Source organism: Monodon monoceros, unplaced genomic scaffold (assembly GCF_005190385.1).
Source record: "Monodon monoceros isolate NGI ecotype Baffin Bay Population unplaced genomic scaffold, NGI_Narwhal_1 Super_Scaffold_6, whole genome shotgun sequence".
NCBI lineage: Eukaryota > Metazoa > Chordata > Mammalia > Artiodactyla > Monodontidae > Monodon > Monodon monoceros.
The window spans coordinates 93,949,418-93,971,020 of NW_021703783.1; the positions used below are offsets into that span (position 1 = coordinate 93,949,418).

Below are 21,603 nucleotides of genomic sequence, written 5' to 3' on the forward strand. Positions count from 1 at the left end.
AGAGCAGGAAGACAGGCCCCAGCAGCCATCTGGTGCAAACTTCTCATTGGCTGAAGGGGAATAGAAGCCTGAGGTCACACAGTGTCGCAGCAGAGCGAGGACTAGAGCCAGGGTGTCCTCCTCCCAGCTCCCCACATGGCCTCCTTCTGCTCTGGCCACCCCATTGTCACATGGGTCCAAGGTTGACCCCTGTCCCTAGGGCATGCCTGCGGCCCACAGGGGCTCATTCCTGGCCCCTGCCAAGCCTCCTGAGTGCCCGGCCTGACCTGGCCACTCAGAGGACAGAGCCCGGGTTGGAGCCTAGATGAGTGTCCTCCCACTCCAGCGTGGCCGTGAGTGGCAACTACTATTGGGCAGGGGCTGGGAGATGAGCATCCCTAAGGGGCAGGGAAAGGGGGCCCATCCTATCTTGGGGTGACTAAGAGTCCCAGGGAGGTGGCTCACTCCTGGGCTGCCATCAGGCTTCCCAGGGAGAGCTCTGGCATCTGAAGACTGAGCTGTGGGTGCTAACCCGGCCTATTGCTTCCCAGCCATCCCTGAGTTCGCCAGCTTTTGGGGCAGCAGACTTGATGGTGCTGGCTGAGCTGCTGGCCTGCGGTGCAAGCTGAGGGTGGCTGGGCCTGAAATGTGGGCATCCAGGTTGAGTGGGGCCCTCCTCATCCCCTCTGGGGCCTGAAATCTCTCACCAGCCTATTCTAGTTCGTTCCAGCAGAAGCCAGGACCTATTTATAGACTTTGTCACTAACCCAAGTAACCAGTATTGGGTCTCCAAGGGTGACTAGGGGGTAAGGTGTCACCTTCTGAGCCTCGGTATACCCATCTCTCAAATGGGGTCAAATGCCAGGTAAGGATGGATCAGGCAGGGGTAGGGGCTGGATCTGGGGAGGCTGCTGAGGCCCCATGAGCGCCAAGGGGCTGGTCAGGGGCCCTGGGTGGGACTCAAGCCAGGTTGGAGCCACCAGACTGGTTTATTGTACATCAGGGCTACTGCTGAGGGGTGGGTTGGGGGCTTGGTGCCCACCTCTAGCAGGGCAGAGCACAGAGCTGGTAGGGGGGGGATGGGGTCACCAGGAAGGCAAAGACACCGTGGCCAGTGGGGCGGGGCTGCCCAGTGGGCACTGAGAAGCTCAAGTGCTGCAGGAGGCTGGTGAAGAAGAGGAAGCGCTCCATGCAGGCGAGGGGCTCCCAAGGCACGAGCGGCGGCCTGTGGGCGGGCATGGGGGCTCTCTGAGCCTGGGGGCCTGGGCTCCTCCCCTTCAAGACTCCCTCAGGACAGGTAAGCAAACCGGGCACCCCACAGGTACCTGCTGAGAAGGGTATGAGGGCCTCCTGCTTGACGAAGCGGCCCTGGGCATCCAGGAAGTGCTCCGGGTGGAAGTGGGAGGGCTTCTTCCAGATGGTCTCGTCCTTCGGCACTGATGACAGGTTGGTGATGAGTGTCGTCCCCTGGCAGGAAATATCTGGCATGGGTGGGGTCTGGACTGGGGGATGCCTGGACCCCTGCGACCAAACACACATGGGCACACACCCTCTGCCTGGCACACACCTGGACTCTTCAAGTAACCCTCAGCCCAAGAAGCTTCTTGGCACCCTCCCTGTCCCCATGGCAGGGTAAGTGACTTGCCTCCCATGGGTGCCCTTACTGCCACCTGTCCCTTGGTGAACGGGCTCCTCCAACACTCTGTGACACGCTTTAGTTTGTCTTCCCTACCCGACTACGGGCTCTGAATGGACAGGGCCAGCCCTGCCTCTGCTCTCACCCTCACACCCACCCAGCCTGGGACATTCAGTGCCTGTGGAAATGAGGATTGGGTGGCTTGGATTGCAGTCCTGACCCCACCTGGCAATGCCCACATTGGGGCTACCAGGTGGCAGGTGGTGCCGAGCTGGGGTGAGGAGAGCCGCAGGCCTACCTTTGGGATGAGGAAGCCCTGAACTTCGATGTCACGGGATGTCATGTGGGGCAGGCCCAGTGCGATGATGTCCCCAAAGCACTGCACCTCATGGACCACGGCCATGGTGAAGGGCACGAGGGCCTGATCCCCCATCTCTGGTTGCCTCACCTGCCCTATCACCTCATCGACTTCCTGTTGGACACGTCCTGGAAAAACAAGCATCCTCATAGTGGTCAGACCCAAGGGCTGGGCCCTGACCTCCTCCTGACTCCTGTGTAGGGCTGTGCCCACTCGGAGGGGCAGGTCACTGTGACCTCTGCACAGAGCTGCTACTGGTGGCCAAACCCACCAAGCCCAGGGGCCTCAGGCTGTCCCTTTCCTCCCTCCCCCATCCCACCTGGCCCCTTGGGCTAGGCTCTCGCTGCACGTCTGGGTGCAGGATCATGAGGAGGAGGGCCCAGGCCAGCGTGGCCGAGGTGGTGATCACCCCGGCAGAGAAGAGGTCAGACACCACCAGACGTGAAGCTGCTCTCGGGGTTCCCCTTGGCCTGGGCCACGCAGGGAAGGTAAGCGCAGGGACAGAGGGAGGAAGCCTCCAAATGGCCTCCCACTCTGCTCCTGTCAGCCCAGATGTCTGGTCACGGGGTGCTACACAGGCCTGCGCTTGCCTCACGGGGCCTTCAACCCTCAACCCACCTCACCTCCACCTCATCCAAGAAGGCGTCAGTCAGGTCTCGGGGTGGCTGGGCCCGGTCCCGGGTCACCCTGTGCTCGATGACCAGCTCATCAATCAGGACCATGAAGGCTCTCTGCCCCGGGAAGACCCTGGCAGCCAGCCCTGGGATACGCAGGAGCACGGGGATTGCTTCCAGCACCTGTGGGGGTCACAGCTTTGGGGCCCTGGGACCTTGTGGTGCTCAGGCTTTCACCTGGACCAGTCAGGTCCTAGCCTCCTCCAGGATGTCCCCACCATTGACCTTGTTCCTCCCTAAGTGCAGGCCTCGCCCCTCTCTCCTGGCCCTGGGCGCAGAAAGATAAACCTAAAGTCTACATCTCATGGGTGCCGGTGCCTTCCAATGAAGGAGCCCTCCCTCCCCTAAGCCCGCTGACCCTCGCCCCGCCTCTCCCATCTGTGTTGTCTGTCATTTCCCCACTTCCAGGCCTTTTCCCTTGCAGTTTCTCCTCCCGGAATGCCCTTTCCTCCTCTGACCCTCTACGCAAATCCTCCTCCGGGGAGGCCCTTTGCAGGACGGAGGCCTCCTCTATGAAGCTCCCTTCCCTCACCTGGCGCACGAAGCCAACCTCCTCCTTCAGTCCATCCTCCAATATGTCCAACAGCTTGAGGATGCGAAGGTCGTTGTACTCAAAGCGGCTCCCGAAGGTCAAGGAGGCGATCACGTTGCTCACCGCTTTATTCAGGAGGCGTTGGGGCTAAAGGGGCGTCCTGGGAGGGAACGGTGCACGTCAGGGCGTCGCCTCCATCTCCTCCCCCAGCCTCTCCAAACCTGTTCCCTGTCCCTCAGCACCCACCGGCCTGATCGGCGAAGGCGGCACAGAGGCACGAGGCCTCCTCGGTCACCCACTGCTCCAACGACTTCTTGCCCAGGCCGAAATTGCGCAGGGTGGACGAGGAGAAGCGCCGCTCCTCGCGCCAGGCTTTCCCTTAGAGCGCCAGGATCACTCCTGGGGGTGGAGCGGGCACGTGGGCGTGGCTCGGGTGTGTCCCGGCCCCACCTTCTGCTCGCCCACAGCGCTGGCGGGCTCGCGGGTCCTCCTCGGCCCGCCCCTCCTGGTGCTCTGCTCACACAGCCCCGCCCCCTTTGGGGGCAGGCCTCGCCCCTCCGCTCCGCCCACACCAACCTCACCCTCCCCTCCCAAACAAATCCCGCCCACTTTGACACCCCCTTCCAGCTGGGGACCGGTCCCACTCTCTGCCCGCCCGCATTGCTCGCCTACTCTCCCCTGCTAGGGTCAGGTCTTGGCTCCAATTTTTACTTTGCCCACCGGGACCCCCTTTCCTCTTCGGGGAAGGTCCTGGCCCGGCCCTACCCCGCCCGCTCTGACTTTGTCCTCATTCCTGCCCACCCTGACCTCCCCTTCGTGCCCGCGATGGCCCTGGGCCGCCCTCTCTCCGTAAGGCCCCGCCCCCTGCCTCGCCCGCATTCTTCCTCCCCCGACCCTTGGCACAGACTCCTTTCTCCTCTTGCTGCCCCTTCAAATTCGCTGGCTCTTCCCTGCACCGAATGTCCGCGACCCTGCCTCCCCTTGGCCCTGCCGGTATCGGGTCACTGCTGGCGCAGTCCCCGCCGGGACGCGGTCTGCCCCCTTCTCCGCTTGCCTTCCGAGCGCGGCCCGTAACCCAGGTGCTCGTAAACTGTCGCAGGTGGGCGGTCGTAGTTGTCCTGGCTGCGGTACACCAGCGCCTCTCGCACAGCCGCCAGCCCGTTGAGCACGACGACGGGAGTCCAGGCCTGCTGCAGGCTGAACACGTCCCCGAAGCGGCGTCGCAGCTGCAGGCCGAAGGTCGAGGGCGTTTGTCAAGCCCAGGCCCCGCCAGGCTGCGGGCCCAGCCTCATGGCGTGAGCCCTGCGGGACCCCTAGGCCCCTACCAGGAGCGAGGGGGTGCAAAGATTTTATCCAGTCTTGTGAGCCTGGGGGTTAATTACATCCACCACAGTCGAGGACCTCAAGTTGGATCAGACCACCCAGCTATGACTGTGCAGAGGTCACCAAAGTTGTCAATAGACCAAGTTAGCATCCCATTTTACAGGTGAAGAAACAGATTCATAGAGGTAAGCGTGAGGTCCAAGGTCTCATGGTGGCAAAAGATTTGAACCAGATCACTACCTCTCTCAACCTCGACTACCTGATTTAAGTAGGGCTCAAGACCAGACTCCTCTCCCCCATTCTCGAGACCTTTCCTCCTGATGTAATCATAAAGGACTCAGGCTCATGTAAGAGCTGGCCAGCTGAATCCCCAGCCTGTTGCCAAGTCGTGCTCCCCCACCCCCTGGCCTTTGCCCTCTTGGACCTCTGTTGGGAAAATCCAAACTCTTCTCGAGCCCTGAACAAATGCCCTCCCTCAGGAAGCCTCTCAAATCTGCCTCCTCCTCTTGGCCCAGTTCCTTTTCCAGCCTGTGACTTCACCCACCACCCGCTGTCTGCTGCTAGGTGGGGTCCCTAGGACCTCCGCTGCCCACTTCCCACCCCCACCCTCCTTACCTGGCTAAAGCTGAGAAGTGGGTCCTGGAAGTTCACCTGCAGCAGGTTACCCAGCCCAGGCAGTGGCATGGGACCTGGTGGGTAGTGTGCAGCCCAACGTGAGTGCCGGTGCATCTGGTCCACCAAGAGCAGGAAGATGGCCACGGCCACGGCCAGGGTCGCCAGTGTATCCCCAGTCAGCAGCATGGCTGCCTCAGTGTGCACTGGGCTCCTCAATACATCAGACACCCAGGACTAGCCCAGGCAGGGCACTCTCAACTGCACCTCCAGGGCTCAACCAGTCTGGGTCTTTATGAAAGGAGCTGAGACTGGCCTTTGCCCTCTGCCCTGAGCCAACCTGCCAGGGAGAGTGTGCTGCCAGAGGGTGCAGGGAGGGGTCAGGGAAAGTCAGGTGCACAGATGGCCACTGTCCCTCCTGCCCTCTCCACGTGCTTACGGAGGGTAGGGGGAGGACACAAGAAGTCCTCCCCTTCCCCTAGCCTGACTCCCCAGCTCTGTAAAGATTCCGAGGAAGAATCAGGGGTCTTCAGATTTGATCCTGCCACCCACCTGTCACTTTAGGCTCACTCTAATATGCTCACAGCCTCATCCCCAGAACATGTCCTTGTCCTCCCATGTATCACCTGCCTCCTCCTGAGTGGCCTTCACCTTCCAAGTTTGTTACTGGCCCTTGCCCAGCACTGGAGGGAGGTCCTAATGACCAGAGGGACCACTGTAGGGGGATAAAGTTCTTGGTGTCCCCTCACTTCACACTAGTATACTCAACACACACACAGAGTCACACACTCATAAACCACACTTACATTCACATACTGCCTACTCACATGCTCACATGCATATTTACACACCCACAAAGCCAGACACATTAACACATATGTACCACTTACACGCTTGCACAGAGACTCAGCACCAAGTCCTCGGAGTTCTCAGTGGTTGCCTGGACCCAACCCACCTCCTCCCACCTCGAGGCTGCTCGCAGTGATGCTGGGGACCTTCACCTGGCTGGCCGCTGGCTCAGCTTCCTTAGTTTCTGCCCGTTTCTGCCTGGTTGTGGCCATGACAAGTTTGAATCTGGGGGTAGGGAGGCAGCAGGATTGTCTTCAGAGCTCCCTAGTCACATGACCAGCTGGTCTGATGGCCCAGAGACCCTTTCCTAAGTTTGTTACAAACTGGTCCTTGGACCTTCTAGCTCTTGTAGCCACCCAGGTGATGAATCTTGTGTCTGTGCCCATTTCCTAACTTGGAGACATGTGAGGTGGGCACTTTACCTTGTTGACTGGACTGCCAGTAAGCTCAGGGTACTAGAGTGGCTTAGCATAGGCTGTGACTGTCCTCAGAGGAGTGGGTCTGCTTCCTCCTCCTTGATTTGTCCTTGAACATCAGCTGTTCAAACTCTAGAAGACAAGGGCATGGATACCAGATGGGGATGTAATTTCTTTACATCCTCACAGGCCTGCTGAGGACCACAAAGAATGGATTCTCAGGCCTCTCCCTTTGCCAGCCTCCTCCCTCTCCATGGGTCCAGTCCACCCTGGCTCCAGCCCCGCACCTTCCAATCCTGACTCTCTGGTCCCCTTCAGTGGCTCCAGTCCTCGACGATATGTGCAAACCTTGGTACCACCCTGCACCAGTGTGTGCCACCTCCAGGCTGGAATTGTGGCATTTCCTGGGTAGGGGTCAAGCCCCCTCACCCATCCCAGGGGTATATGAGGCAACCTCTCTGTCTGAAAACAGCTGTCCCCACTCCCATACCCTGACACCCCCATTCCCTCCCTCCCATCTCACTCCCCAGCGGGGAGAGGACCAGGTTCTTCTCAGGGTGCAGGACAACACAGAGTGCTGTGGCCTTCAGGTACTGGCTTTCAACATTTGCAATCCCTGCTTGGTCTGTGAAAGCTGCTCCTCCCCTTCCAAATTCCCACATCTCCACTCTCCTGCCAGGCCCAGGGCCAGAGGGTCTAGCTGGCTGGGTCCCGACTGGGCCTTCCTCAGTTTATCTGGCCTTTCCTGCATCTTGCCTTGACCAAGGCTTGGGTTCTGTCCCACCCTGTCCGGATGCACCCTGTGCTGGGTGCTGAGCTGGGCACGGCACTGGCAGCATGGCGGGAAGGCGACGGTGGGCCCCTGCTTCAAGGTGCTCATGACCAAGAGGAGTGGGAGCCAGAGACCTAACCACCAGGCCAGCAGTGCAGGGATTGCGTTGAGGGTTGTGGGGACATTGCCTCAGGCTGGAGCACACTTTCCGGGAAAACTTCCCAGAGGACTTCGGCTGGATCGGCTCTGCAAGCCAAGGTGACCTGGCAGCGGGACTAAAGCACCAACGCAAAACAGCAGGACGGGGGCAACTTGAGGCTGGGGCTTTGCAAGGTCCGGCAGAGGACTGGATTGTGGGAAACCGGGGTTCCTGGGCCTCAAAGAGGCGGGGAGACCAGTTTTGAGGCCACTCAAAAGACTGAGAGGGTAAGACCCATGGGCACCGTGGGGTCTTCTCAGATCCAGCCTGTGGTCTTTCATCGGGGCTCAGCCAGAGAATCAGGTGGTGTTAGTCGGGCTGGCAGGATGGTCCATCACAGGTTTGTCACAGTGGCCCTCGATAAATTGCATCTACCTTTTGGATGTGTCACGCCCTCCCCAAACAGTCACTCTAATGGACATACGAAGGGCAGTGACAGACATGCCTGTAATTCAGGCAGTGCCCTCCCGTTACTGGGCGCCTATTGTCCAGGACAGGCCTTGAGGAAAACCTGTGATCGTGAGGCCAACGGCCTTTTTCAATCATTGTGCACACTCACATGCCGGGCACTGCTTCACTCCCCATCCTCCCCACACCCTGTAAGGTAGGTGGCTTTATGGTCCCCAAGGCACTGGAGTCTCAGGGATCACGGGGTCAAAGTCACAGAGCACCATTATGGTCTATCTCAAAACTCATGCTCTGAGCCACTGCTCTACAGTGGACTAACTTCTATGAGGGCCAGCATTTAAGTTACTGAAATTTATTATTTTAGAAACATACTCAGCCTGCCCTTGCTGGTTTCTGCTCTGGTGAAGCTGTTGGTGCTAGAGGGATGAGCCCCCCCATTCCCTCCCCTCCCCCAATCTCCGTGTCACACGTGTTCGCCCGTGCAGGGAAGGCCCAACTGGACACTGCGACCTGAGACTGAGTCCTTGGGTGACGTCCGCAAGATGACGGACCAGAAAGCGCCAGGCCCTGGGGCCCCCAAGTACGGAGACCCAGCCGTGGGACCCCAACGCGATGCGGAGCAAGCCCCTTGGAGAGAGCTCTAGAAAGCAAGTAGGGAGCTGCAGCGCCCAGAGAGAGCGCTGTAAAGTTGGTGGCATTTTGCTCGCTCCCCTCCCCCGCGGCAAGGCCAAGCCCGCGGAAGAGAAGAAACCCCTCAATTCTCGCTCCTCCCGGGGGACAGAAGTGGGAGCTGGCATCTGACTCGCGGTACTGCCCTCCCGGGCCCTGCTGGGATCCAGGTGGAGGGCCGGCCCGGCAGCCGCCGGGGCGGGGCGGGGGGGGGGGGGGGGGGGGGGGGGGGGGCGCCCCGGGGGGGCGGGGGGGGGGGCGGTCTGGGGGGGGGTGGGGGTAATGGCCGGCCCCTCCCGTAGTTTTCCGGGAACAGGGCTTCGGCTGGACAAGATGAAAAAGTTCCGGAGCTCGGCTGCGCAACAGTATGAATATGCCTCACACTACCGAACAGTACCCTTACCGGTTAAGATGGTACTTTTGCTGTGTTTTTAAACCACGGCGTAAAAATTACTTTAAAATAATACATCACCACTGCACACCGATTAGAGTGGTCAATATCCAGAACACTGAGAACACCGAATGCTGACCAGGATGTGGAGCAGCAGGAAGTCTCATTCACTGCAGGGGAGAGAATGTAAGACGGTACGGCCACTGCGGAAGACAGTTGGGCCGTTCCTTACAAAAAAACCTGTACCTGTACACTGACGTTTACAGCAGTTTTATTCATAATTGCCAAAACCTGGAGAAACCAAGATGTCTTTCAGTAGGTGAATGGGTAAACTGTGGTATGTCCAGGCAACAGAATATTCTTCAGCACTAAAAAAGAAATGAGCTGTCAAGCCATGTAAAGAGGAACCTTGCATGGAGGAGGAACCTTAAAGGCCTATTACCAAATGAAAGAAACCAATCTGAAAAGGCTACATACTGTGTAACTCCAACTATATGACATTCTGGAAAAGGCAAAAACTATGGAGGCAGTGAACAATCAGTGGTTGCCAGGGCTCAGGGGAGGGAGGGATGAAGAGGGGGAGCACAGAGAATTTTTAGGGCAGTGAAATTACTCTGCATGATACTATAATGGTGGATACATGTCATTAAACGTTTGTCCAAACCCACAGAATGTACACCACCAAGAGTGGACCCTAATGTAAACTATGGGCTCTGGGTGACAATGATGTGTCAATGTAAGTTCACCAGTCATAAAGAAAAAGCACCACTTTTGGTGGGTAACGCTGATACTGGGGGAGGCTGTGCACCTGTGTGGGGGCAGAGCATACGAGGGAAACCGCCGTACATTTTGCTTTACACTATGAACCTCAAGCTACTCTAGAAAATAAAGTCTGTTAAAAAATATATAGAGCTCGAAAGTGGCAGGAGTTGAAATGCACATGAACAGCTGAGGCTTCCTGCAGAACTGGGAAAGCTAGAGTCAGGAGTGGAGCCTGGAATAGGGCCACTCCCCAGTTAACGGTCATTTCAGTAGCCAGTTTGAGGAACCGTCAAAAGTGCCTTACTCAGAGTATCATCAGCAAGTCAAAAGAGGACAGAAGAACAAAAGGCAAAATGATGAAGAACCATTTGCTGTCAGGAAAAGATATTCCTTAAGATGCATATCTTCCAAGTTTTGTGGCTTAGTTCTCAACGCCTGAAATCTATCAATTTCATTTGAACTGTGTTAATGCCAAGTCAAGACCAGATGGGAAGCCAAGGAGCTCAAAAAGCTGTCATTTCTATGCAGGCTCCGTGGCCGACACAGCACACCCACCCACACAGCTCCATCCTGGCCGAGCAAAATTATAAATGGACCGCACTGCTTGATGTAGCTATTATAACAAAATTAGTCTGCCATTTCTGCAGCCTCAAATTGATCAGCACACAAGAACTCATTTATAATTGCTTATTTCTACTTCACAACATTCCTTCCAGTATTACTGTTCTCTAAAAATAAAGTCCATTAACATTGTATTATTTTTTAATAACGTTTAAAATTAATGTTGATTGGAAATATGTCCTCATATCAACTTAAGCAATCTGGCCATCCCCATACGTGGCTGAGTTCCACCCTCGAGGGCGAGTGGCAGGAGTCCTCGGTTTGTTTCATTCCAGGCTCTGCTGCAAGGCCTGCAGGAGGCCAGGACGGCTGGACCAGTGAGCTGGCAGCCGCCCCTGCAGCAGAACCAGAGCCACCCTGGGGACTGGGATGGGAGGAGAAAGAGACGCGTTTGCTTTAAACAAAAAAGGAAACAAGGTTAAAATGAAGTTTATTATTTTTTTTGATTTTTTTTGTTTTGTTTTTTAAATAAAACTGTTTGTGAAACAGCTATTTTATCCCCACGGCAGAGTGACCCCTGAAAGATGCACTAACCCCTTCTTAAGGCCTTAACAAGATTTTTTTGTACTTTTTTCTTTTTTTAAAACTCAGATATTTAAAAACTGTACAATTTACAAAACAAAACAAAACAATACAACATAAAGAATCATGTAGCACGGGGCTGCTCAACCGACAGGCCCCCTTTTCCTTTATAAAAATGAAAGCAAAAGAAAAAAGGGTGGAGTGGGTGTTCCTGGTCAGCTTACCTCACATGATCATACCTGACACTGTCCCTCCCTGTGTCCACTCCTACAGCTTAGGCTTCCGTCCCGTGTGTCCTGGGGGTCAGGGCACAGCTGCCTGAAACATGCCCAGAGGCGGCCATCCCTTGACCCTGCCGGCTGAGCCACTTCGTGGGATGCTTGGGGCTCTCACCGGCCACAGTGACCCAGGACGCAGCTGTGACCTTGGAGCTTGTGCCAATTTCACCCCCCCCAAAAGATAAAAATCTTAAAAATAATAAATAAATAGTGTTTCTGGAAATGAAAAAATTTATTTTTGTGTTTAAACATCATTCTCCCACTCTTGAAAACACGGACCATCCCCACTTCCCTCCCCCTCGACCTTCCCACTTTGAGACAAATTACTGACAATAGAATAGTTTGGTGTGGTTTGTTTGCTCTTCCAACCCCGGGTCTAGAATCTCTGAATTGTGTAAGTTGGGCTAAGGATCTAAGTCAGCCCTGTCCTTGTGAGATGAGAGTTTGTTCAGTTCAATTTCACATTTAAATTTCACTGTTATTGGAACAAATTTGGAATTCTTAAGCTAGATAATTTTAAAATAGAATCAAAAGGGATAGCGCACCTTTCATTTAAACAGTCTTTCCAGACTAAAAATAGATTTATATATATATATTTTTATCCCTCCCTCTTTTAATTCCCCCCACCCTTTCCCATCATCCCCCCTCCCCCCACCCCCCACATTGTCACTATGGAGATTGTGTCCATGGAAACAGCCATTCCAACTTCTTGGGTCTTTCTTTCCTGTGGTGTCACCAGTTTGAGAGTGATGTAAGAACTTAGGAAGGAAGTGCTGGCACGGGCAGGCACGCGGGGTGGGGCGGGGTGGGGGTGTGGCTGCACAGGAGGACCATTTCCATTCCATCACAAGGGTCCACCACCTTCTCATCTCCACAGTCTCACCTGCAAGACAAGCAGACACTGGGTGCTGGGAACCCCCGTGTGGTGCTGTAGCCAACAGCCCCTGCTCCGTGGCGGCGCCGGGGTAGGGGGACTCTGCAGGGTCCAGCAGCTGCAGAACCCCTGTGAACACACTGCTCACACTGCAGACACCCAAGACCAATGGCGGAGCCAGCCGTGTGGCTCTGGGCCTGAAACAGGGTAAAGGCAGCAATGACCCGGCCAGCTGCGCCAGGAACGGACTCTGAGTGCCCTGTCCCGGGTGTGTGGAAGGAACCGAGACCAGGAGAGAGTTCTCTGACCTGCCAGGTGGGGCTGCCCTGGAGTGGGGTGGCTCTCAGGGCGACCCCTTGCTTAGGACCCCACCATCTGGGGCCTGCAGCTGGGCTGGGCTTGGCACTTGGTGGCAGGGACCAGTCCTCACAGAGGTGGCTGAGTACCCAGCCAGTCTGTGGAAGAACCGGCTCAGGACCACGTGAAGGCTGCCTCCAGTCACAGGCAGCTCTTTACATCTAACAGCGAACACTCCACCCAGGAGCTCTGACGGAAGGCAGGTCTCAGCTCATCCTCTGAGGCTCCCCAGGCCCTGCCACTGGCGTCTCTCCTTCCAGCCCAGGCTCCAGGCTCAGGAAGACTATCCTGGTGATCACATGGGGTACGTGGGGTTGTATCAAGGGCCTCCTCAGAATGCTTCGCGGGTCATTCATTACATGTGCAAAGATCTCAGAGAGACACAGCAGTTTCCAAGGAATTCAGTCCAGAAAAATTACACCAGAAGCCAAGAGTGGTGGCACCCTCACCTTTCTGCCAATCACAGCACTCTTGGAAACTGTGTGTGTGTGTATGTGTGTGTGTGTGGTGTGTGTGTGTGGTGTGTGTGTCTCCCTCCTCCAACCAATAAACCTCAAGAAAACCCAGACACCACTATCCCCTTTTCTGTTTCCATAAAACTTACTAATATGCAAAATAGTTAAGACTGGTCTGTGTGCATGAGCCATAAAGAGATTCCAAACTGCTTGACAGAAAACATGAATAAACAGGAAGAGACTCACAGAGACAGCAGGACAATGTCGCCACCCTCAGGTTAAAGCAAACCCCGGGAATCCAGCTGGAGGCCCTGGGGACGTGGGCCAGCGGCTGAGCCATCCTCAGGACGTCCCCAGCCACAGTGTGGCTTCCCCGGCACTGATGGTGGCTCTGGCCCCACCTATGTGGTCCATGCTTCCCCCTCCCCCAGCACGGACACTCTCCACTCCTCACTCTGGTTTCCTGAGGCTAAGGCTGCCAGGAAGGCGGAGAGAAGCAAGCAGCCTTCTCAGGTGAGGACAGAGGACAGGTGCCATGCATATCCTGCAAAGCTCTGCTGGTGGAGGGAGGGACAGGGCAGGGTGTGCCCTCTCCCCAGTGCTTGGCACAGTCTTGGGTCTGCACCCCTATCCTGCTCATTACTCACAACAGCAGGCCCCAGCCCAGCGCCCATCTTCAGAATGAAGGCTGTCTCGGCACCAGGGTCTGCCTGGCCGGCAGGCTGTGCACACTGCTGACCCTGGGCTCCTCCCCTGGTGCCACAGGGGGACCTGGTGGTCCAGGCAGCCTCGGCCCTTCCGCACCTCTCGCCTGGGGCTTTGCCTTCCAGCCTTCCCAGCAGGGACCTTCCCCAGGGTCTGATACTAGACTGGCCCAAACACATGATACCCTGAATGTAATGGGACCCTAACTTCTCAGTTGCTCCTCAAAACTGTTCCTTCAGTAGGCAGAATGGGAAGAAAATTCTTTAAGCACCAAGTAGGGGCCAGGCACTATGCTAGGAGCTTTACAGGCATTATTTCACAGTAACACTGAGAGGCCTGACCCCCTTATCTTGGAGATGAGGCAGCTGAGGGAGGTGACACATGTGGCCCAAGGCCACGTGGCTGGTTAGAAGTGGGACTGGGGCTCACATCCAGCAAAGCTCCTCTGCTTGGGCCCCAGGGACTCTGCCTTCGAGCCTCCATTGTTGTGGGCCCCATCCAAACGCACAGGACATGGCTGAGAAGGCAGCACCCCAGGCAGAGCCACGGAGCAGGCGCGGAGCTGCTGCGCCAGTGAGCGAGCGGGCGGTCCTCTGTGCTGAGGACCTGCACGCTTCTCCGTAAAAAGGCAACTGCACGGTCAGCTGCCGGCGGTCGGGACTTCATGCTGCGCCAAAGCCTCCAACACCCCCGCCCTTGTCACCCTCCTTCCTGCTGCCCTTCAGCTTCACCTCCGTGGCCTGAACCTGGGCCGGGTCAGTCTGTCCTCCAAATCCTCCCACGTCTGACACCAAGCTGCCCTCTCCACCTGCGGCTAGGCGGCACCCCCTCAGCCCCACGGGACCTGGCCAGGGTGTGGAGGGCGGCCTCGTCCTCAACCTGTACCCACCCGGGCGCCGTCAGGTCAGCACTCTCCTCCCTGGGCTGTAGGTGCTTCTCTACTTAACACGGCTGTCCGCCCTGCGAGGACAGGGACTGCCGTGTGCCCCCTCCGGCCAGTGCGCGACGGGACAGAGACAGCGGTCCCTGAGGACCGGGCAGGCAGTCCAGTGGAGATGCAGACAATACGTGACACACACATGACTCGAGATTGTGGTGATGCCAGGAAGGCTGCAGAGTGGGGACAAGGGGACTTGGAAGGCTGCCGTGAGCAAGTGACACTGAAGCTGAGACCCAGAGAAGAGACGGAGGCACAGTGCTCCAGCGCAGGGAGCTAAAGCGCGAGCACAAAGCTCCACGGGAGGAAGCTCAGAGGAGCCGAAGGAGCCTCGCCGGAGACTCCAGGGGTCCTCAGAGGCGTGCTGGGCAGTCTGGACTTAATCCTACCAGGGATGGGAACCTCTGAAGCTGCAGTTGTGGGAGGCAGTGAGGGGCTGCCGGGGCTGGGGTGGGAGGGAAGGGGAGCCCCGGGACATGACGCTGTTCACACGCAGGCCGGCTGTGTGACGTTCCGACCACAGAAGCTGCTCGGGAAGGCCCAGCTCCAGGGCAGGGAGGCTGCTGTGTGCAGCTGGCACCCAGGACAAGGCAGCAGATGGATGGAGGATACTGCTTCCTGCCCACTGGATCGGGAGACCTGGGGGGTGGGGTCTCCTTGTTTACTCAGATGAGAATGGAAGACCGGGGGGGGGGGGGGGGTGTTCCGCGGTCAGAGCCCTGCCCACTCGCTGCCCTGAGCCAGGGAGGCTTCAGCACGGGGAGAGGGCAGCACAGGCCGGCCACACGGCTCCATCACCCACAGAGCCAGGAGGAGGGGGCACACTAACAGCTGCCCGAGGACCTGTCCTCTGTGGCACTGCTGGCCTGGTGAGGGACAAGCGCCAGGTATCTCACGTGGTGGCGGGAGATTAGAACTCACATCTCCTTGCCCCAGCCCTGGGGTTTTCTGCCCGACAGGGCAGCTGTAGGGTCCGGTTTGCGGCTCTGAACCTCCTGCTCCTCCCGGGCATGGCTGAGGGCAGTGCACCCAGCATTTGCTGACACCGCACCCCAGGCCAGGCTGCGCTGGGCATGGTGGAGGCATTTCTTAACTGAATCCTCACAAGGTTGGCCACTGCTATCCCTCTTTTTACAGAAGGAAAACTGAAGCACAGAGACATTAAGTGGCCTGAGCTTGGTCACACAGCACTTTCCACACTGCTCTGGGTGAGAAAGTGGGGCGCCACGAACCGGAACTCACATGTACAATCACTGTCCCTTCCCCGCCTTGTCGGGAGACCCAACGATGGTGGCTCTGTGTCCTCAGCACGGACACTGAAATGAATGCTCCTTGAGGTGGGGGGCTGCGTCTCTGTCCCCAATCACTGGGGCTTCCGCACAGTCTGCAGAGGGCTGACAGCGAAGGCCCGCAATGTGACTGCTGAACCGCGAACCCAGGACGACGGGTCCAGCCTCGCGGGGAAGCACTCGATGACAAGCAGTTCAGGTGGACGAGACCAGAGGCGCATGTTCGTTCCTTCCCTCCAAGAGGTGAAGGTCTGACCTCAACAGACTCGAAACGACCCCAAACCGAGGCACACGCCACTTAATCACTCAGCGCCTCATTTCTCCTGTATAAACAGGAACGATGACACCAACCTTCTGAGGAATGAGCTGTGGCGCTTACTGTCCCACGAGAGCCAAGCGCTCTGTCAGCTGGCAGAGCCCAAGAATGAGCAGAGAGAAAAGCGATGATGAACAAAAATTAAAATTTCCAAGAGGAGATTTGCCCACCAGGCCCAGGGCCCAGAGTTCTTCTTTTTCTCAAACATGGGCTGGGATTCCAGGACAGGAACAAAAGGCACTGAGTAACCAATGGTTCTCTCCCTAACTGGCTCTTCCTGGACACTTCCAGGAACATTCCACGTGGCCTCCTATATAACCCAGCCCTAACCACCTGGGCCAGGAAGGTGGCAGAGCCCCCTAGACACAGTAGAAGGGCCAACAGAAACATTCTTGAAAACCACCCAGACTGCTGCTTGCCCTGAGGGTCAGTGGACCCCGCGGGTTCTAGAAGTGCACGGGGCTCCGTGTGATGACCCACCCTCCCACCCTGCTCCGCTCCCTCCACTCCCAGCCCTACTCCCTGGAAGAGCAAGACAGAAAAGTGTGAGTGCAAAGTCCTCACTCGACAGCCCCTCAGGAAGCACTGTAACCCCCACTGGCCCCAGACACTCATCACTCAGCACAGGGGCCTTCTCTGGAGGTCAGTACCGGGACCCACCTAAGAAACAGATGACTTCCCAAATGAAAACTGCCACATTCTGAGGTGAATTCTGTTTCTTCCTCAAAGTACTGTTAGGCATTCCAGAGAAAGGCAGACACCCCCCAGCCCGACTTGTAACGAGGAGGAGGGAACATTCCACAGAGACTCAGGCCCATGGTGCTTGCTGCCCCAGAGAGCCAGGCCTAGCACACCTGTGTGGGTCTCAGCCGTCTGCAGTAAACACAGACGCCCTCACTTGCAGAGAAATAATCCCTTAACGAACAGTTCTGAGACAACCAGCCCCCCACCCCATCCTGTAGAAGCAAGTGCCCCAAGTTACATTTTGGTTTTTCTTCTCATGATCTGTTTTGCTCAGTGAGGACGGGGCGGGTGAGGAAGGCAATGGGAGCACTGCAGGCCTGCTGCTTCTAGAGACCCAAGTCCCATAATCCTGCTCTCACAGGCACACGCTGCCAGCCTGGACCACGAGCCCCCAGACACACTCACAAAAAGCACAACTCAACCTCCTGAGATTTTTAAAAGTAAAGTTAAACGGGATGCTAAAGTCTACTAAATCGTTGAGGGGATTTTCCTTCCCTTTGTACTTCTAGGAAAAGGAATCCTTCATAGACCTGGGGGAAAAAAAAGGTTTCAAAAAACAAAACTTGGGGTATTTTTTGTTTTTCAAAGGAGAACCCATCATAAGCTTTAGAGATGTTAAGTAAATTAAGAAGAGGCCTCTGGCAAGAAGCCTTTCTAAGACAGGGAAAGAGTGAGGGCTGCCAGCAGGATAGCCACCCCCCCAGAGGCTGCTTCTGCCCCTGGGGACTCCACACACACAAGGCCTGAGCCCCGGCGGAGGATGGGACCAATTTAAAGCCCCACGCCACCTTTCCACACGTATTCTGGGGAGCTGAGCAACAGATGGAAAGACATTGTATCCACCTGGCGCTGGCAGTCCATGCGATTAAATGCTGGTGGGGCAGCCTGGCCTGGGGCGAGCAGGAGGCAGCGGCCCCGACACCCCCTCGGAGTCTGGCAGGGGTGGCGGCCCCGACTCACCTGTGCTTGCTGTACTTTCCATTCCCACGAGCACACTGCCCCCCTCACCCCCGCTCCGACTGCTCTGTGCTGAGGCTGCCTTTCGCTGTCTTGTTCTGCAAGGCGGGGAGAGGGCACGGGAGGGGAGGCTGACGCCGGCAAAGCCAAGGAGACAGGACAGGAGGGACAGAGAACGAGCGTGGGGGTCAGGGCAGGCGGAGGTGAGGAGAGGAACGCACATGGAAAAGGAAAGAAAAAGCAGAGTCAGTGCTGAGTGACAAACAGGAGATACTCAGACAGGGTCTTCTGAGGTAAACTGTGACCATTAAAAAGAAGTTTTTAAAAATAAAAACATGTAAATTAAGTAAAAAATGGGAGAGAAAATTGTAAGATCCTATGATCCATACTGGAAAATAATTGTTAAAGAAAAGCATAAGTAAGCATCTTTCAGAAGCACTTTGAGGGCAGGCTTGTCAGGGCGACCTCTTTCTAGTACTTTCTGGCCCCACTTAGAGACTGAAGACCGTGAGCACCAGTGGCCACCAGGGGTCAGTGTGACCTCAGCCGGAGGAGAGCCGCTGCTGCAGGGACTGCCAGGTGGCGGGTCTCCACCATCCCAGTCCTTCCCTGGGGTCCCTTTCTCCACGCCCTCCCGTCTCCACACACGCATGTGGTGTCTTGGAAACAGGCCATTCACACACACCCCCGCCCCCATCTTCGTTCCTTTCCTAAATTTAAGAGGTGACCAAGAGACCACCTCCTCAATCAGTTGCAGGCACCACTGGCTGCTTCCGCTGAAGTAAAACCTGGAGGAGACTGTGAGTTTCCCCAAAAGCCTGGAGTCAACTCTCTTTAGTCTGGGAAGACACCTCTGCTTCTGTACCTAGACCTACAACCAATCTCACCTCACGCCAATCTGTGATCTGGGGTTCCACTCAACTGCGGGGGAAACCAGGAGTTTTGTGTGTTTCTCTTCCAATTTCTCTTAACAGACAAACACCTTTCTCCCCAGCTGCGCCACCCCATGGGTGCTGACCCCACGCCACAGGGCTCCCTCCCATTTGCATCTCGGCCCTCCCGGGGCCAGGAGTGCTCGGCAGCCCAGGCCCTGGTGGTGTGGCCGTGACCCTGCAATGTCTGGTCTCCAGGTCTTTCAGGAGGAGCCCCGCCGCCACCCCCAAGTCCTGCGGGGAGGGGAGCACAGGCTCTGCAGGCTCTGACTCACCTTGTGCTTGGGGCACCTCACCGAGAAGTTCTCCTCATGGAGCAAACAATCTGCAAGAGAGAAGGGGACAGTCAGGAGGAGGCTGGCGTGCAGCACAGCCTGAGGGGCATGGGGCCACGCTGGCCAGGACAGGGTCACACATGGAGATAAGAGGTCTCCACACTATGATTTCTAATAGGAAAACACGCAAGACACCCCCAAATAAGCTATGGCACCTCAACATGGTGGAATGTCAGTCCAACATGAAACGTTTCAGAATAGTGAACACGATGCAAATTGCTCAAAAAACCAGGATACATAAATGTACAAGTACAATCCCAATTTTACCAAAATATTTTATGTGCATAAAAAAGGACAAAGGAAATCTACCAAAATATGACCGTGATTCTCTCTGGATAGTAATATTATAGGTGATTTTAATTTTCTTTATTTTTTCTGTGTTTCCATGATCATATCCTATTATTCTAATCAGAAACAATCTCTAATAAGTGTTATTTTTAAAATTCCTTATCTTAGGCTAAGGCCATCCCACAGGCCCACGCCAAAGCTTCCTTGTGAAAACACTTTGAATCTGGAGGCACCTTTTCTCCTCCGTGGAGAGTCACAGGTCAGAGACAGCAAGGAGGCCAGGCCCGTGAGCCCCGCTGCCACCCTTGCCCCACACACAACCCATGGACACACTGCAGAAGGTCCATAATCCCTGCTAAATGCTTCAGAGAAATGTGAAATCCCACGAGGGGGCGATTAATCCTTGGAGGAAAATCACTCATTCCAACTGTTAACACGGTGGTGACACATCCTCCATGACGGCAAGGACGCGCACCTGCCTCCAGGGGCGTTGTGCTCTGCGGCACAAGCATCGTGCGCGGAGCAGGGCGAGGAAACCGACTTAACGAGCTCACTCTGCACACCACAGCTCCTGAAGACCGACAGCCAGGTCACTGGTGCGAGACGCAGTGGCCGAATGTTAATAAATATTGATCACACATTCTCAGAGAGCTCCCAGGCACCAAGGCGGGAGGCAGCCGTGGTACTTAGCCTTGTTAAGTTTACAATTTAACTCAGGTTTAAAGTGAGGTCCAGATTAGCGGCCTGTGTACCCACAGATTTCAAGTGAAACAGTAGTAAGCAAGGGAGCACACAAATGGAAACTTTTGAGGTCCTCTATAATCTTAAATAAATAAAGACCCTTTCATAATTCGGCTAAGCCACCTCCCCTTCTGGAGTCCTAGAATCTCTAGGGTCAGACGGGTTTGGTCTTCACAGTTCCCGGGGCAAGCCTCGGGGCACGAGAAACAGCAAGTCCTGCTAACCTTTGCATCCCTATCCCCTCCCCCCTCCAAGCAAAGAGCGCAGCAGTAAATGAAATGTGTTAATTTAAAACCCACAAGTACATGGTATGACCAAGGCTCCTGCTGCTCCAATCTGCCAGAGAGCTCACGAACAGCGGGAGATGGACAGCTGGAGCTCCAGGGAAGCACCTTCTCCTTACCTGGGCTGTGGCAGCAGCGCATGCTGGCAGGGTCTATAGTTTGGGCCAAAGAGAAACAGCACAGGCCACGGGGTGGGGAAAGGCCACCCTTACACCACAGGGGTTTACAGAAATAAGGAGGGGGGCCGTGTTAGCTGGAAAAGATGCCATCAGAAAGGTAGAGGTGGCTCAGGTCCCCTCACTGCCACGGAACAGTGGCCAGCTGTGATGGACCATTAGTAAAACATGCTTAAAGTTAGGAAACATGTTCCCTCAAAGTTAAAAAGAAGAAATAAAACAATGTAAGTAAACACTAAAGGCAACTTGGAACTAATGCCAGGTACTTCTGGGAATGGAAGTCTCCGAAACGAATCTACGAGATGGGGTGCACCTTTTGGCTAGGCCTCCCGAACAGGCAGCGGCTGTCCCCATTCTCGTCATGTCCACCGGCCATCAGGAACTGCACTTCCTGTTCCTGGCAGGGTGAGAACCACAGCTGGAGGGCTTAGACACCTGCAAGGGGCCGGGGAGCCTCTCCTGGGCTGCCTCCAGCCAGGCTCTGCTGGGGAAGAGCCAAGAGTGGCAGGAAGTGCAGTAAAAGCTCTCCTGAGGGCTCTGGACAGGCGCCTGGCCCCACACTGCCCACCCGCCAGCCTCTCGTTTGATTCCTTTAAGCCCCTGGCAACACCCCGCACTGTGCAGAGGGCCTGGTCAGCACTTCCCCACAGTGAGGTCAGAGTCAATGGCTGGATCATCACGCAGGCTGGAAGAGGCTCACCAGGTTGTCTAGTCGGCAGGGTGGCTTCCAGACACAAACAGCAGCACCCCAGAACAGTGTTCCACTTTGAGTCCTCTCTTTGGGCTTAAAGGCAGAGGACTCTGCTGAGCTCCTCATAACAAGCTATGTGGAGCTTCAGATACCCACATGCACCCGTATATACCCCATGCTGAGGATGGTGAGCCCGGGAAGGGAGAAAACGAAAGGATGTCTAGCGCCCTTTGGATCTGCCAGGCCCCGACAGCCTCCAACTCAGCTACAATCTCCTCAGAGCTACGCTTAGTACTCATAATGGCAAAATCCAGGCTGGGACTCAGGGGCCCGCCAGCCTCACCCCACCTCGCTGAGAGGCAGCCTCAGCTCCTGGGGCTGAAGGAGGGGAATAAGAAGGTGGGAGCAAGGCCCTGGGATGCAGAGAGCTCCTCTCCAGGGAGAGGCCAGACCACCAGTTCTTTCGTAGGACCCATCTGGGGCTCTGAACCCACTGCTGCAAGATCAAAGTCAGCAGCGGA

At 56.1% G+C, this 21,603-nt stretch overlaps 2 protein-coding genes across 4 annotated transcripts in view; both read right to left on the bottom strand.

Annotated features, from left to right (window-relative positions):
• Positions 1 to 61: 61 nt before the first annotated feature.
• Positions 62 to 7,978, bottom strand: LOC114885553 (cytochrome P450 2D14-like). Its single transcript, XM_029205539.1, is given in 10 exon segments — positions 62 to 1,446; positions 1,914 to 2,141; positions 2,293 to 2,416; positions 2,418 to 2,443; positions 2,597 to 2,770; positions 3,180 to 3,319; positions 3,322 to 3,339; positions 3,426 to 3,578; positions 4,234 to 4,405; positions 5,118 to 7,978. Coding segments are annotated over 10 exon segments (1,644 nt in total). The 5' UTR covers positions 5,304 to 7,978; the 3' UTR covers positions 62 to 1,023.
• Positions 7,979 to 11,665: 3,687 nt separating this feature from the next.
• Positions 11,666 to 21,603, bottom strand: part of TCF20 (transcription factor 20) — a 53,067-nt gene continuing 43,129 nt past the window's right edge. The window contains exons 3-4 of one of the 3 annotated variants that reach the window (XM_029204531.1): positions 18,843 to 18,892; positions 11,666 to 11,884 (exon numbers count right to left, since the gene is read on the bottom strand). In XM_029204531.1, coding sequence (XP_029060364.1) covers positions 11,867 to 11,884; positions 18,843 to 18,892 — 68 coding nt within the window. In that variant the 3' untranslated portion in view covers positions 11,666 to 11,866. Of the gene's footprint in view, positions 11,885 to 16,461; positions 18,893 to 21,603 lie in introns of those variants that run through there. The other 2 variants (XM_029204533.1, XM_029204532.1) reach the window with 2 other exon arrangements.